This window comes from Calliphora vicina, chromosome X (assembly GCF_958450345.1).
Source record: "Calliphora vicina chromosome X, idCalVici1.1, whole genome shotgun sequence".
In the NCBI taxonomy this organism is placed as follows: Eukaryota; Metazoa; Arthropoda; class Insecta; order Diptera; family Calliphoridae; genus Calliphora; species Calliphora vicina.
Window position 1 is genome coordinate 5,742,072 of NC_088785.1, and position 19,034 is coordinate 5,761,105.

The 19,034-nt window shown below is 29.8% G+C and overlaps 1 protein-coding gene across 2 annotated transcripts in view; it reads left to right on the forward strand.

Moving 5' to 3' along the window:
• The window catches only part of eIF4G1 (eukaryotic translation initiation factor 4G1), a 52,679-nt gene that overhangs the window by 13,279 nt on the left and 20,366 nt on the right, over positions 1 to 19,034 (forward strand). For both annotated transcript variants that reach the window (XM_065514644.1, XM_065514645.1), the window contains exon 7: positions 3,524 to 3,570. In XM_065514644.1, the coding sequence (XP_065370716.1) occupies positions 3,524 to 3,570 (47 nt within the window). The remainder of the gene's footprint in view (positions 1 to 3,523; positions 3,571 to 19,034) is intronic.

A 19,034-nucleotide genomic window follows, 5' to 3' on the forward strand; every position in this document is an offset into this window, starting at 1 on the left:
ACCAATAACAATATAAGGTAAAATTTTCGAAGTCGCATTACCATTTTTCAACATTCAAGTACCAAAACACTTTTTGGTCAAATAATTAAACAAATTATATTGTTTGATATCAGACTTTTATAGAATGTCCTCCGAATCCAATTTCAACCAAAATTTAAGATAATATATTCATCTTATCTTACAAACATACAGATTTTAAAATTATAGTTTGATTGTGGTTTTTCTATTATAACATTCGAAGAATATATTGAATATGTAGAATAAATAATTCAATCTTATATGATATAATTATTTTGGCCTTTTTAGGCTTTCTATTACAAATAAATTAAATAAAATTAAATGCTTTATAAATTCATACTCAGATATAAATCAAAGAAATTATGACCATAGGAATGATCTATGGAATGATAAACTGATCTAAATTTGGGTTTCAAGCTAAAAGGTCAATGTCGTGGCACAGAATGCGATATCCCCAAACACAATTTTATTAAAAATAGATGGCCAAAAGCCACAAAAAGGGTAAAAGGAAACCAAAAATATTTAAGAATTTATTTTCGGGAATGAAAAAATATATTTGTCATACAAGTTCGATATTTTATTTTGAAAATTTTAGAATATTTATGGGTAGATACAGACCACCACTGTCTCGTTTTTGCCAAAAAAATACGAAAAATAAAGACAGCAATACTTTTAATAATAACGTGTTAAGAACGTTACAAACCATAATAATTGTTACTAAATTAAGTTTTGTTCTGGTTAATTTTTGTTTATTTTAATCGATTTCTATTTTGGTGCTCTTTTTTGACTGATGAATTTCTTAGGTATTTATATATTACTAGGACCGCCCGGTGGCCAAATTCGACCACTTTTAAACGCTTTTTTTCTTATTGTGTGTTGAAATAAAAACAGTTTTTTTTTTATTTTTAAATTTATTATAACATACATAAAACATGCTTCAAACACAAATGATTTATCAGATGCAATTATTAGGGACAATTTCAAAAACATTAAAATAACATTAAATATATCGCACACCCAGTTCAAAAGTGACACAACTCAAAATTAGAATTATTCAGAAATCGCCAAAAATTATACAGCAAAATCGGTTCAGTGGAACCAGAGTTATGAACCAAAATGTGAGACAACCTAAAAAAAACTTGATAATTTTAAAATAGTTTTTGTTATTTGTGCAAATATATTGAAGATAATACCATAACATTTGACACAAGTTATTTTTATGTTAAAAGGACTAAATCTGGTAAAAATTATAAGAATCGGTCCATGATTTCTCCTAGCCCCCATACAAATTTCTTCCCGAAATATGGTTCTATGGTCTGTAAATTCCTACAAAATTCAGGAAAAATAAGTTTCGTGCTAAAAGAAATCACAACACTAACTTTTTTGTGAATCGGCCCATATTTGACCTAGCCCCTATATAAAGTTCACTTCCGAAAATCACTTTAATAAGCATAAATATCGCTATTAAGTTCAAATTCGTCATAAATACTCCCCAATATATACCAAAATCGCTGTACCTAATTCTATGAAGATCGGTCCATAATTGGTCATAGCTCCCCTATAAGGCCCATTTCCGAAAAAGATATTAAACTTAATAAATCGATATCAAAATGAAATTACGCACAGATCAGTAATTTGTATCCACCAATCATACTACTGGATTTTGTGAATATCGGTCCATAATTAACCATAGCTCCCATATAAGGGCCACTCCCGAAAATCACCAAAATCCTCATAAATTTCTTACAAATATTGTTATCAGGTTGAAATTCGATGATAGGCCCATAATTGGTCATAGCCTCCATATGAGAACCACTTCCGGAAAACACATTAACCTGCACAAATATCCAAAATAATCTCTACTGAACCAAAATTTTACACCGATCAGTAATTTGTATCCAAGAATCGTACTACTATTGGTCCATAATTCGGTATAGCTCCCATATAAGGTCCACTCTTGTTTATATGAAATTCTACAAAAATAGCCCTCAAATACTTAGGCCCATAATAGGCATATCTTCCATATATTCAACCAAAATAATAGTACACAGATCAGTAATTTGTATTCAAAAATCATACTACTGAATTTTGTGAATATCGGTCCATAATTGGCCACAACTCAGATATAAATACATAAAAATCACGTTAAAATATTTGATGACAATCGAATCATAGCTTCCATATAAGTCCCACAACCCTTGGATATCTAATGATACATATTTATACCCTTGGATATCTAATGATACATATTTCCAAGACCTTTGCAACGACTTATATAAGAACATAGTAAGTTGGACCTACAATCTGTTAAAATCGGAAAAAATATTTTTTAATCCGTATTTTTTTTCCACCAAAAAAACAAAATTGAAAAACAATTTCTTTTATCAAATTAAAAAAAAAAAATTAAAATTAAAAATAACAATTCAAAAATTTTTTTTCCAAAAAATTAAAAAAAACTTTAGAAAAAAAATTTGTTTACCTAAAAATATTTAAAATTTTTATTGTGAAGGGTATATAAGATTCGGCACCGCCGAATATAGCTCTTACTTGTTTACACTCTGTTTCTTTACTTGAGGTTAAAAAGGAAAAATGTTGATCCAAACGTTTGCTGAATTAGATAACATTTTTTGTACATTTGAAATAAAATATCTTCTGCATACAACAATTTCTAACAATTGTTATATTATTTCAGTTGTTATACCATCATATTTAGGTGGAGGGTATTTAAGATTCGGCACGGCCGAATATACTACTCCTACTTGATTCCTCTTCGTTATGTAGATAGGTAATATATAATTATTGGCATGTTTAGCATTTGAAAATTTTTAGCTTGTTATGTTAATGAAGGACTGACTCTGGATTTTTAATTTGTGTAAGGTATGATTTACTTTTAATATTGTGGTTTGGTATTCTAGCTTTGGTAATGTGATTTTGGCTCATGTCATTAGAGGAAGTCCAGTTGGGGTATTGATTTAAGGAAATTAGTTGTGTTCTATATGTTAATAGGGAATTGTACCATTATTTTCTTACGGTAACTCAGATAATAGTTTTCCACAACTATCAACTAGTGAACAACATTGTACTTCAAATTAGATGAACTCAAACAATAAAAAACTGTTTTCAGAAGTAACAAGAAACAAAAATCATGATATCAGTGACGGTGATATTTTTAACGAACAACTATTGGAATTCTTTTTCAATGCTGTCGATGCTCTTCAAAGGTGTCAAAATAAATATGACATAAGCTAAGAGGCTTAGGTGTGATGCTTAAACATGCCATATAATTCAACTTGTCTACACAATATTCACGTTATGCATTGGAATGCTCAAAGCATAACAACTGAGTCAGCAGCTGCCCAGCTGGATTATTTTATATAAAATACAAAAATAGTTATTTTATTTGAAAATTTTTATTATATACGTTTTAAAGACCTTATTCATAATCAATTTTTAAATTTTTCAAAGGTTTATAAAACAAATTTTTTATTATTTTTTTTTTTTGCAGATCCCAGAGTATTTCCGGCATGAAACTGGACCAAAACTTGAGTCAAGGTAAGTTGTGTTTACACAAATAAAAATTAGTTTTATTTATATGTATGTACATATATTAGATATGGTAATGTATATAAATTCGTCGTACGACTGTTTTTATATCGGTTTTTATACATTTCGATTTGGCAAATGGTAGTACATCACTTTTTTTTTTTTGGGAGAAGTGCTTCTCTTGTTTGTGAATACTGGACAATTTATGCGCCCTTTTAATAATTGCTATCATAGCACACTGTGTAATTTGAGCTACTTTTTAGGCCATCATTAATTTCAGCCGATATGGCTGAAATTTGGAATTTAACCCTTTCGCTACATTGTATCCATATGGATACATTTTAGATTTTTGCACAAAACTTCGACAATTATGAATATTTTTAAAAAATAGTCTTTGAGTCTATTTTTGGAATATATTTAGAGATGTTTACAATTTATTTTATTGAATTATCGATATTCGTGTTCGATTGATAGCAATTTGAAAATGTGTGAAAATAGATTTTTGAATCCAAAATTTTTTTTAAAAAAAAGTGCCTTCGATTTTTTGCATATAAAATTTGTAAAAACTATAATTTTGTAATAAAAATTATTTAGAATGCTTAGAAACATATTAGGGAAATATAAAAATAAAAAATATTTTAAAAAAAATCATTGGGGGCTTCAGGATAAGCTTCCAGGACTAAAAATTTAATTTGGTATAACGGATAAACCAGGACACCTAGGACCTTAATATTAATATCAGTCAATATTGATATCAATACCAACCATATGATAAACTTAAAACATCTATTAACACCTCCAGTTAAAACTTGTAGCGAAAGGGTTAAGAGTTTTTATTAAAATTAAAAAAAAAACTGAATATCTCGCAAACTAACCGATAATTTTTTTGGAAATTCGCCACTATGAAAATACGCAAGCGGCTAATAAAATGGCGTATAAGCCATGCAGACAAAGTCTTGCTTGAAAAAGTCGTTAATTTTTCCGTGTGCCACCTTAACGATTAATTTTTAAAAAAAGTTTGTATCTTTTGCTTTAACGAAGCCAAATCTTGTTTTAAAATCAATTTCACTGATAATATAATTGTAAACAGCATCAGTGTTTTTATTTTTATTTTTTTCATAAATCCAAACATTAGAAAGTTTGCTATATTTTAAGCTGAGGCTGTCTCAGCTGTCGAAACGAAAAATAACAAAAGATAAATTCAGAATTCTTTTATTAACACTTTTCATCAATGAAAAACACGACTGTCCACGACCAACATTATCAAAAGCTTATGCAAATTTTATATTTATGGAAAAACTCATTAATTTAAGGTTAAGTTAGCATTGCACGTTTTGTTAACAAAACTAACCACCAAAGCGGTTTGATGGTTAGTTTACTAACCACATTTTCTAAATTATTTAAAACAGATTTTATTGTCATCTATTGCCATTTTGCTAAACAATTATATTTTTTAAGTCATCGTTTATGATTTTTTGCAAAACTTTGCCGTCAGGATGCTCTGGTTAGATAAATATATTAATTTGAAAATATTGCAAAAATCAGTTTTTTTAAGAGACTTTCACGCATTCAATAAAAAAAGCATAGAGTGTTTATTGTTCATCGAATTCAGTGTTAATTTGATATTTTGGTTGTTTGGTCAGAAAATTTAGTCAAAAATATTCGATTTCAAAAAAAATTATACGAAATAAAAATGTTTATCATAGTTATTTTTAATGCCAACCGCTTCACTCCACAAAAAACATTGGATTAATTTTTTCTTACTTTTTATAATAAACTAACCTTGATTAAAGTAAAAATGCAATTGTTTTAATTTTAAACTTATACACAAAAAAGCGTGGCTGAAAGAGTTAAGTCTGTAGTCGTTTGGAAAAACTAGGTAACTCCACTTTTCGGGAAAATTGAGATAACACCAAAAATAGAAAGTACGTTTCATTTACCATCACTCAGTCAGATCGAAATTTTGATATAGTTTCTCATTTAAAAGTTTTTACATGAAAATAACTTGATAAATCCATGCATTTTTTGAAAAAACAAGGTAACTCCATATTTTCTTAAAAAACTGAAAAATTAGAAGTTGTTTCGAAATATAATAATAAAATAATTTTTTTTTTTAAATTGGGTAACTCCACTTTTTCGTAAAAAATAACGGATAAATTAACTTACTGAGTCAAATAGTCAATGTTTTACCACAAATGATTATTTAAGTTGCCTTAATTCCGTAAAATATAAAAATAAATTAAATGTATATTGATGGAAATGCTTTATTGCATCCATATCAGTTTTCCTCTCGTAAAAATTACAATATGTACTATATTATTGTTGTTATCTTTGCCAGATTCCATTAGAGAAAATCTGATTGGACCTACATATGTAAGTCGCTTGATTGCATTAGTCAGGAGATAATCTGTTGTGTAAATTGAGAGATGAAAATATTTTTTGTACAGCTGCGGTCAAAATAATAGCACCACGAAATTCATAATATTGTTATATAATTTTTGCATAAATTTATTTTTATAAATTTATAATTTTGAAAATTAAATGCAAATTATAAAGAAAAACTACATAATATATAAATACTAGGGTATTCAATCGATTAACCGTTAATCGGTTAACCGATTAATTTTGGACGGTTAATTTAAAATTGCCGATTTTCAAATAACAAATAAACCGATTAATTTGTGTCGATTAACCGATTAACCGAAATTCCTTCTTTTTGCACTTTAATTTTTTTTTTTGATTTATTTTTTCCCTTTCAATTCAAATACAAATTTCAAATTAAAATTACATATTTTTTAAACATTCAATAAACATGATTAGTGAGTATGTATAACAACTGACATATGGGCAATTCCACGAGAATCGCTACCACGACTGAAAAAACAAAAACCCTTGAAACTTTTTTTCAAGATGATTTGAATAGAAGAAAAGTTTTATTAAATCTAAAGAAAAAAATCGTTTAAATTCTAATCTTTTTATAAAAGATTACTTCAGAAGATCTCACTAAAACCCTAAAAAACTCACACATCGCTCATTGGCTGCAACAAAGTCAAAATTAAAAAAAAGTCGTTTCGAGAAAAACGTCTTTGAATGTTTTATGACATTTCTTATATAAATTTTTAACAAATCATGCGATTTCAGAAGTATAAAAGTAGATGTTAATATCTTTCTAATCTGTATTTAACCCAAATTTCTACTTATCAAATATACAAGAAAACATGAACTCACAAAAACAACTCTCACACAAAAAATAATTGACGTTTTTGAAAACTGATAAAACTGTATATGAAGGACTAAAAAACGAATTTTGAGTTATGACATGACGTTGTTGCAACAAATAGGCGATATGTTTACAAAAATTATCTCAAATACCTTATTTGCTGTTTTTTATGTTTTTGTACACAAAATTCGTGTTGTATTTTCAATTTAAAATTAAAATATGAATTATTCGGTTAATCGAATAATTTTAAATTAACCGATTATTAACCGAATAAATCTAAAGCTCGATTAATTATTTGCTCGCTTAACCGATTAAACCAGAAACCCGATTAATTGAATACCCTAATAAATACCTAAGAAATTCTACAGTTAAAAAATAGCACCAAAATAGAAATCGATAAAAATAAACCAGGTCAAATTTGAATATAGTTACAATTCTTATGGTTTGTAACGTTCTTAACACGTTATTAACACGTTATTATTAAAAGTAAAATATTGCTGTCTTTTGTTTTCGTAATTTTTTTTGGCAAAAAAGAGACCAACCCACCGCCTAACCACAAAGATTCTAAAATTTTGCAACTTTTGTATCAAACTCGTATGCCAAATATATTTTTTTATTTTCCAAAATACATTCTTAAATGTTTTTGGTTTCTATTCATACTTTTTGAGACCCTTGACCATCTATTTTTTAAAAAATTCGGTTTGACCTTATAGCTTGAAACCCAAATTTATATCAATTTATCATTCCAGAGATCATTATTTCTTTGATTTATATCTGAGTATGATTTTATCAAGCATTTGATCATATAATATTGAGTTATTTATCACACATATTCAATATATATTGTTTGAATTTTATACTAGGAATACCACGATCAAACTATAATTTTAAAATCTGTGTGTTTTATTCAACTTATCCTACATTTTGGTGTAAATTGGATTCGGGGGACATTCTATAGAAGACTGATATCAAACAATATAATTATACCCTCCACTACCATAAGTGGTGAATGAGGGTATATATAAGTTTGTCATTCCGTGTGTAACATTGAGAAATATTCATCTGAGACCAAACAAAGTCTGTCCGTCCGTCTGCCTGTCTGTGTAAAACACGCAAATCAGCAAAATCGGTTCAGTGGAACCAGAGTTATGAACTAAAATGTGAGACAACCTAAAAAAAAACTTGATAATTTTAAAATAGTTCTTGTTATTTGTGCAAATATATTGCAGATAATACCATAAAATTTTTACACACGTTATTTTTATGTTAAAAGGACTAACTCTGGTAAAAATTATAAGAATCGGTCCATGAGTTCTCCTAGCCCCCATACAAATTTCTTCCCGAAATATCGTTCTATGGTCTGTAAATGCCTACAAAATTGCAGTATCCTTACCAAATTCAGGAAAACTAAGTTTCGTGCTTAAAAAAATCACAACACCAAATGTTTTGTGGATCGGCCCATATTTGACCATAGCCCCCATATAAAGTGCACTTCCGAAAATCACTTAAATACGCATAAATATCTTATAAATGTCGCTATTAAGTTTAAATTCGTCATAAATAGTCCATATATACAAAAATCGCTATACCTAATTCTATGAAGATCGGCCAATAATTGGTTATAGCTCCCATATAAGGACCACTTCTGAAAAACATATTAACCTACATAAATATCTAAAAAATATCAATATCAAAATAAAATTTTACACAAATCGCTAATTTATATTTAGAAATCATACTACAGGATTTTGTGAATATCGGTCCATATTTGACCATAGCTCCCATATAAGGTCCACTTCCGAAAAACAGTTAAGTACTAATAAATCTCTTATAAATATCGTTATCATGCTAAAATTCGACACAAATAATACTCATATACATATTTTAATTTACTGTACCAAATTTTACGCAGATTGGCCGATAATTGGTCATAGCTCCCCTATAAGGCCAATTTCCGAAAAAGATATTAACCTTAATAAATATTTAAAACAAATTGATATTAAAATGAAATTAAGCACAGATCCGTAATTTTTATCCAGAAATCATACTACTAAATTTTGTGAATATCGATCCATAATTCGGCATAGCTCCCATATAAGGTCAACTCTTGTTAATAGCGTTGTTTATATGAAATTCTACAAAAATAGTCCTCAAATACTTAGGCCCATAATAGGTCATAGCTTCCATATATTGAACCAAAATAGTACACAGATCAAATCATACTACTGAATTTTGTGAATATCGGTCCATAATTGGCAACAGCTCCCATATAAACACATAAAAATCACGTTAAAATATTTTATGACAATCGAATCATAATAGGTCATAGCTCCGATATAAATCCCACAACCCAATATTTTGAAATTTGTCTAAATATATTTGTATAACCTTTTTTATACTCCGTTTCTTCACTTGAGGTTAAAGCTGAATTAGATACAATTTGTATGTACTTTTGAAATAAAATATTTTCTTCGTAAACTAGTCTAACAATTGTTAAGTATATTATTTCAGTTGTTATACCATCATATTTAGGTGGAGGTATATAAGATTCGGCACGTCCGAATATAGTACTCTTACTTGTTTTTTTTTTATTATTTGACCAAAAAGTGTTTTGGTACCTTAATAGAGGAAATTTTACCTTTAATAGAGGATGTTATAGTGTTATTGGTAAAACTTTTCTATGATTTAAATAATTTGAATTTTGTTCTCGAAATGTTCAGCGAATAACTGCAACACTAGTCGTCAACTTTGCAGAGAGAACAGAATGCCTGCTTTTCCAAATCGTGTGCCAATTGTATTATGATAAAAAGCAAGCAATAACCGGTTATAAATATTTTTATTTTGAATTCAGCTAATTTGTATGTTAAGAAATCATAATTTTTTAAACTACTTTTTGTTACTAAAAAAATTAGAAAATATTTTTATACCCTTCACCTTCGTGAATTTTCCGACCCTATAAAGTATATATATTCTGGATCCTTATAGATAGCGGAGTCGATTAAGCCATGTCCGTCTGTCTGTCTGTTCAAATCAATTTTATGAAGACCACAGATATCTTCGGGATCCAAATCTTCAATAATTCTGTCAGACATGCTTTCCTATTTAAAATCGGCAAAATCGGTCCACAAATGGCTGAGATATGAGGAAAAAACCAGGACAACCTCGATTTTTTACCTACATCTGGATTCCTATGATAGATATTTCAAAGACCTTTGCAACGACGCACGGTGGCTCATATCTCAATTTCATCGGCCAAAAGTCCAACTTTTTGTTAACTCCGATTTCCAAAATTTTAATGCCATTCAATAGTAAACACATTGAAACTAAGGTAGCCAAAAAATTAGATAAAAATATTGTCAATTGTGTGCGTGGCATGCTGTTAAAGTCAAATATTTTATGTCATTTTATAAAAATGTGATTTTTGTAAATTTGATCAGAAGTAAATTATCATTACTCGCAAACTATTAGTTATAGCTCCCATATAAGACCCGCTTCCGAAAATCATTCACGAAAATAAATTATAGTGTAGGGTATTATATAGTCGAGCTTGGCCGAACATACTTCCTCACTTGTTTTTATCTGCTGATAACTTTTTTAATAAGTATAGTTGATTCAAAAAACAAAAAATTTGCATTTTCATACTAAATGCTATAAAAAATTAAAAGTTAAACTTTAACCTTAAATTGCGCAACAACTGCTAAACCGATCATATATAATATTTAGCAAAAAAATCTCGACTTAAAAAAGCACGAGTTAGTGCCTTTCTATATTAAGGTAACCAAATGTTAATATTATTTTTTTTGGATTTTGTGTTTATTTTAACTAATTTTTATTAAAAAATAGTTAAAAATCTAATTTTATTTCAATTTGTCATTTACTTGTAACTTGTATAATTTTTCTGAGGATCTCCGTCGACCCTAAGCTTTTTTTCTACAATTCTACAAGTTAACAAGTGCAAATTTAGTTTAGTGAAACAAAACCACTTGTAGAAGTATGACTTTTGACTTGTAAAATTCACTTGTATCTACAAACTTGTAATTGCATTTTGATGAAACACAATTATGCACAAGTTCACAATTTTACAGGCAAAAACACATGTAATTGTGAACTTGTAGCTTAGTGAAATAGGCCCCAGATATTCGATAAAACCTCAGCCAATTAGTTGCACGTTTAATGGCCGTAACTTCCGCCTGAAGAGCCGTACAAAAGTTAGGTAGCCTAAAATAGGATTTAATCCCATAGTTATCAAACCGGAAATATGCTCTAAAAAAAGTGTTTTAAGCGCTTTAAATATGCAGTAAAACTTTAAAATATGCTCTTAAAATTTTAAAAATATGCTCTTAAAAAACAAACTTTTACATAATTTTTAACCAAAAAAAATTTATACAATTTTAAAAAAATCAATACAATTAATTTCTAAAAGGGTAAATTAACATAAAATAAACAAAAATAACATGAACTAAAACAGGTATAACAAAAAATAAATACAACATAAAAACTATAGGAACTTAAGCTATGAAAAGGCCTCGAGAGGTATTTATTGATGATATTTTATATAAATATAAAGTCACATCTTCAATTAAGGTTATTATTGCAATAAATTACAAAATATTGACTTAAATTTTCAAATAAAAATCGTTGTCTATTGGATCTGAAAACATTTTTATACATAGAAAATGTTCTTTCGACTTCAACTGATGTTATAGGAGCAAATTTAAACGACAATATTTCTTTAACTCTTATCGGTTAAGTTTTAATTAGAACTAAAATTTGATATTTAGATGTGCGCTATTATTAAAATAGTGCTTATTTTATATTAAAAAGAAAGCCATCTATTTCTCAATTTTGAATTTTAAACAATGTAAGTAAAAACCTGTAACACAACTGCGAAAAATAAGTAAGTCAAAATTTGTTTTTGATAAAGTCAAAATATGCTATTAAACAGTAAAATAAGCTCTAAAACGCAAAAATATGACATATATATGCTCTTAAAACAAATATATGCAAAAATATGCATTTAAGGGTAAAATATGCAAAAATATGCACTAACAAATCGATGCCAAAATTCTTAAATAGTTCGGAAACGTGTAAATATCTTATCCATGTGCTCATTAGACTCACCAGAAAAAACATGCATTTGCATATTTTGGCTTCCCTGGCTATCAATAAAGAAACCACCACCGACCCTTTTTGAGCCATCAGTTTTTGATGACATCGTCAGGGGGAAAGAGTCAGCGCTGCCATAAATCCCTATTCGGGATCTTGATATGGAAATGCCTATCGAAAAAAGGTTTTGCGATGCAGTAATCGACATTACTATGTAAGTGCCCATAGTAGTTCAGTATCTTAGAGTGCCCATGATCTTTCCCAGACCACGAACATCCAGCATTCAGTCTCACAGCAGATTTGAGAGCCATTTGTATCACCATCAAGTCAACTGGTAACCAGTTTAGGATAGTAAAAAGTGCCTTAGAGGGGGTAGTCGTTATAGCGCCTGTGATCAGTATCGCAATAGTCCTGAGAACTCGTTCCACAGCCTTCCGGTGAGTAGCATTATCCAAGGCGTGCCACCACACCAACACTCCATAGAAAAAGATGGGTTTAACAACTGCTTTGAATATCCAATTGATACCCTTCGTCATAATACCCCAGTTAGTACCAATTGCCCTTTTGCAGGAGTAGATGGTCACATAAGCCTTGTTAATTCTGTTTTGAATATTCAAATTCCAGGATAATCTTTTATCTAGAATGATGCCAAGATACTTTGCATTATCCCTGATCTCAAGACTGATTCCATTCAGTCTAGGTGGTCTGAAGTCACCGATCTTATACCTCCTAGTGAAGAGAACCAATTCCGTTTTTTGTGGGTTCACACTAAGTCCACTCGAAATACTCCACTCACTTAGTGTACTTAATGCTGATTTCATGCAACTAGATATTGTATCCAGAAATTTACCAGATATAAAAACTGCAACATCATCGGCATATGCGATTGTCTTAATCCTTCTGTTGTCCATCCTGATCAACAGGGTATTCATAGCCAAATTCCACAGAAGTGGTGATAATACACCACCCTGCGGGGTTCCGCGATTGCCACCTAAAGTAGCACAAATGACTCTGTAACCGAGTATCTTTCCGACTAGCCGACGAACACATAGATCAATTCCCAGTTTATCCATCGCTGATAGGATGGCATCGGGCCTGACATTGTTAAAAGCTCCCTCAATATCGAGAAAGGCAACAAGTGAATACTCCTTATGTAGTAGCGACTCTTCAATGGAGCCAATAAACGAATGTAGAGCTGTTTCCACGGATCTGCCTTTGGTGTAGGCACGTTGGGATTTAGAGATGAGTTCCGACGGAATGGTCAGATATACGTCAATCACCCTTTCTAGGGTTTTCAGCAAAAAGGATGCAAGACTAATTGGCCTGTAGTCCTTTGGTTTAGTATGAGTCGCCTTACCACCTTTAGGAATGAAGACTACTCTACATCTCGCCCGCCATGTAGGGCGGACGAGATGTAGAGTAGACACACGCTGTGTATATGCTGATGAGCAGGGAAACCAAAATATGCAAATGCATGTTTTTTCTGGTGAGTCTAATGGGCACATGGATAAGATATTTACACGTTTCAGAACTATTTAAGAATTTTGGCATCGATTTGTTAGTGCATATTTTTGCATATTTTACCCTTAAATACATATTTTTGCATATATTTGTTTTAAGAGCATATTTATGTCATATTTTGCGTTTTTAGAGCATATTTTACTGTTTAATAGCATATTTTGAGTTTATCAAAAACAAATTTTGTCTTACTTATTTTTCGCTGTTGTGTTACAGGTTTTTACTTCCTTTGTTTAAAATTCAAAATTGAAAAATAGATGGCTTTTCACCAAAAGAAAAATTTAAAAAACAGAATTTTTTTTTTAAAATTTAAAATAACAATTCGAAAAATTTTTTTATCCAAAAAATTAAAAAACTGAAAAAAAAAAAATTTTTTTCACCTAAAAATATTTAAATTTTTTATTATGAAGTATAATTAGGTGAAGGGTATATAAGATTCGGCACAGCCGAATATAGCTCTCTTACTTGTTTTAATATAAAATAAGCACTATTTTAATAATAGCTCCATCTAAATATCAAATTTTAGGTCTAATTCAAACTTAACCGTTCTAAGTGTTAAAGAAATATTGTCTTTTAAATTTGCTCCTGTAACATCAGTTGATGTCGAAAGAACATTTTCTATGTTTAAAAATGTTTTCAGATCCAATAGACAACGATTTTTATTTGAAAATTTAAGTAAATTTTTTTTGGTTAAAAATTATGTAAAAGTTTGTTTTTTTAAGAGCATATTTTTTAAATTTTAAGAGCATATTTTAAAGTTTTTACTGCATATTTAAAGCGCCTAAAACGCTTTTTTTAGAGCATATTTCCGGTTTCCCTGCTGATGAGCCATGGTACAACTATTTCTTCATTTTTTTTGAAGATCAGCAGGAATGATCCGGCCCAGGAGATTTATATACTCATTTTCCAGGTTGGCTCCCAGTCGATGATGAGACTGTGACTAGGGCTGCTGATCCTGTTGCTCCTGGTGATAACTCTGTTCCAATAAACAGGGAAAGAATCCAGTGGGCAATCAAAAGCTTCGACCCGTTTAAATCTCCGGCCCAGGAGAGTATCTAGTAGGACCTCCTTTACCAATTTGCTAGTGTGTTTCGGGTCGTTGTCTTGTTGGAAGACCCATTTAAGTGGCATATTCCACACTGCATATGGCAGCATAATATTTCCACGTACATTTTTTGGTCCATAGTGCCTTTTATTTCGTGTATTGTATCAACACCGTTGTATGAAAAGCATCCCCATATCTATGCTTTCGCACCATCGTATTTAGCTGCCTTTCTTGTATACTGGACTTCATTTTCTGTGTTCGGGGTACGTCGAACGTAGATCCAGTTCCACCAAATAATACAATTTTGCTTTGGTCAGTCCACAAAATATTTCTCCACTTTTCATTTGGCCAATTGATGTGTTCGTGGGGGTTTTTAAATCTTGCCGCTGCTTTCTTCTTAGTTAGTAAGGGCACTTTTCACGGACTTTTAGCGAATAGTTTGTTCTCCAGTAGTGCGATTCGCTAACTTTTAACGAACCGACAATCGTAATGTTTATCGACATAAATAATCGCTTGCAGTAACGATAGTGTGATTCAGTAATTTATTTAAAATAAAACTGCTTTAAGTAACAGCTGACTTCAACCGACAGCGAATGTCGTTAAAAATGTTACTGAATAGCAAATTCGATAAATTTTCGTTATATTTATTTTAACGATACGATTATCGTTATAAAAGTTAGTGAATCGCACTACAGAAATCGCCTACGAATAGTAACAACACTTAAAGGAAGTTTAAGTTAATTTTGAATTTTATTTGCTAACGCGGAAGGGTCGCCTTTACTAAAGCGTACTATATGGCGGTTATCTTGACTCGATGTTTTCAGCTTCCAACCGCGAGTCTCGGCTTTTTTTCGTATGACAAGGCATTTGCAATCTTCTGATCAGAGCACGATAGCATTTCTTTAAGTTCAATGTATTTTTTCCCTTTATTTCGAAGAATTCTAATAATTTCACACTTTTATTCGCTACAGTACTTTCCACGTCCCAGTGTTTTAAAATATAACAATATTTTATATAAAAACATATTGTTACAATATTTTCGCATATGATTTTCATATTTACTTATTATTCCACACACGATTTATTCACTTAAGCACTTTAATTTATTGTAAATCACAATTGCTGCTATTTTTTTGATTCATGCACTTCATGAACAAGTAAAGAAATCACTAGGAAAAATCACAGAAATAAAAGCTATCACAATAATTTATTTTTTTTGGGAAAATTTCTTAGAATTTTCCGTAGAATGCGTTTCTGCTATATGATTTTTCGTGAAAAAAATCGACCCACCCTAATGTACATACTAGGGTATTCAATCGATTAACCGTTAATCGGTTAACCGATTAATTTTGGACGGTTAACTGTTCGAATAATTTAAAATAGCCGATTTTCAAATAACAAATAAACCGATTAATTTCTGTTGATTAACCGATTAACCGAAATTCCTTTTTTTGAACTTTAAAAAATTGTTTTGTATTTATTTTTCCATTTAAATTCAAAAACAAATTTCAAATTAAAATTAGATATTTTTTGAACATCCTATAAACATGATTAGTGAGTATGTATAACAACTGACATATTTACCCAGTTGGCCATGTCTTCAAGACAACGTCGACGATGCGTACACGACAATGTTAAATCCTTTACACGTAGGCTACAGCCCATACAAATCGTTGACGACTTTTTCGAACAAAGGGCACTTAAATCGTACACGACAATGTGAGCAACATTATCATGTACATTGTCGTTGATGATCATATGGGTGACAATGTGGTAAAAGTTGTCATCGACGACTATAAACACGACTTCTCTCTCATGTATTCGTTGATGACAGTTAGATACTGTATCCTCCAAATTGTCGTTGATGACAGTATAGTGGACACTATCCATAATCCGGTCGTCAATATACCCACTTTGTCACCAGACTTTTTTGTAGAAATAGATATTTGTTTTTTTTATTAATTAATTATATTAAATAATTTTATTAATTCTAAACATATTTATTAATAACGCACAAAATAATCTTCGAAAGAGTTGTTCGATAGTATTTGATATTGGTAATATCTGTCAGCAAAAGATCTGAAGGTTCATCGTCACACTGTTTCGTTACTTTTTTCGCCGTTACGCACTTGTCGCTCACTTTGTCCTGAATAATATTTTATTCAAGACAAGTTCTTGCAATTGTCGTTAGCTAAACAATTTCGTCTATGACTCTCTGGCCAACTGGGTAATTTACATGTCTTTGAAACTTTGTTTGTATTTACATGTATAGAGGAAACTTTTTTTTGACTAACTATTGTAACTAAACGAAACTATTAAATTAATCAAAATCTAAAACAATCCAAAAAGGAATATTCTATATAATGCTTTTGATTTCTCCAACATATACAATCAGCGAACGTTTTTTTCCAAGAAAAAAAAACGTCATAAGTCAAAAAAGTCGTTTCGAGAAAAACGTCTTTGAATGTTTTATTTACATTTTACTATTTCTTAAATAAATTTTCAACAAATCATGCGATTTCAGAAATATAAATAGTAGATGTTAATATCTTTCTAATCTGTATTTAACCCAAATTTTTGCTTATCAAATATACGAGAAAACATGAATTTTAATTTTGATGTTTACAACAAAAAACACTCACCAAAAAATAATTGACTTTTTTGAAAACTGATAAAACTATGTATATGAAAGGTTATATTACTCAGTTCAAAAAATATGGATTTTGAGTTATGACGTTGTTGCATTGAATACCTTAGTACATACTGGTATAAACAGTACCTTAACGTAGGGTCACACATTGCAAATATTTGCTCAAAAAAGCGTAACCACTTTTTTATCACACATTTGTTTGGCTTGTTTACTCTCACAAGTGTTTTGTAAGATCAAACAGCATCAAATAAAATAAAACTAAATTTTTTGTTTTGAATCATCCTAAGTAAAATAAGTTTGTGAAATAAATAAAATAATTCAAATGTATTTTATTTAGTGGTTACGTCTTTTTCGTCAAATATTTGTCAAGTGTGACCCTACCTTTAGTAAAAAAAACAAGTAAGAGAGCTATATTCGGCTGTGCCGAATCTTATATACCATTCACCAAAGGTAAACAAAATTTATTTTTTTTTAAATTGTTTTTCAATTTTTTTTAAAATTTTTTTTTAAATTTTTTTTTTTTAAAAAAGTTTTCTAAAAAATGTTTTTAAATTTTTTTTAAATTTATGACAAAAAAATTTGTTAGTGAACAAAAAATTCGGGTTAAAAAATATTTTTCCCGATTTTGAACCATTGTATGTCCAACTTATAGCCTTATCTACATCGTTGCAATGGACTTTGAAATGTCTATCATTAGATATCCATATTGTCTATATTACTGACTTAGTAATCCAGATATAGATCAAAAATAGGTCAAAAATCTAGGTGTCCCGGTTTTTTACTCATATCTCCGTTATTTATGGACGGATTTTGCTGATTTTAAATAGGAAACTTCTCGAAAGCATGTCTGACAGAATTATTGAAGATTTGGATTCCGAAAATATCCGGGGTCTTTAGAAAATTGATTTCAACAGACAGACGGATGGACATAGCTTAATCGACTCCGCTATCTATAAGGATCCAGAATATATATACTTTATAGGGTCGGAAAATTATATTGTGGAAATTACAAACGGAATGACAAACTTATATGTATATACCCTTCTCACGAAGGTGAAGGGTATAAAAATTAGTGTTTATTTAAAATAGCTTCTTAAGAATACTATTGCATCTATGGTTTCATCTGCCATTCTGAAACGAATTTTGTTTCCGACATATGCAGCTGCCGAAAAACATATTTCACATCACAAGTATTTGCAAATCCGTTTGCAAATACTTGTAACAAATCTGCAAGTATTTTCTTCCTCTTGTTCCTTCAGAAATAAAATGATATATTTCTGTTACAAGTTGCAAATCTGCATTATAATTTGGTTTAATTATTTGTGGGCTTTTACATTTATTAATAATATATTTTAGCCTTTGAGCAATCGAAATATTTGCATTTTGTTCGAGCACCTCAACTGAGATAAAATCAATTTCGTTTGAAGAGCATTTTAATTGATAAAAATTATGAAATAGAAAAATAGATTTTCCAGCACCCCACTCAAGGAAAACCAAAAATACAACTTTCCTTCTTAACTATGTTTTAGCAGGCGTTGAGCTTTACATCTTTGCTAAACATCACTTTGCGATATACAGGCATGTAGAAGTCAAAATGTATGAAAAAGGCACAAACGGGAATTGGAAAATACCGAAAATCCCGTGATTTAAAATTAAAAATCTCGAGCTTTGGGATTTAAGAAATTTTTTTTACAAAAAATGAAAAAAGTAAAAAAAAAAATAAATTTAGTTTACCTAAAAATATTTAAAATGTTTATTTTGAAGTATAATTTGGTGAAGGGTATATAAGATTCGGCACAGACGTATATAGCTCTCTTACTTGTTATATATAATTCTGAAAATTCTTTAAAAACATATCTGTAAAGCTTGACTCTTCAATCCGCAGCTGCGGATTGCCTGCAAAATTAATATTTTTGTTAAATTTTTCGAATTCA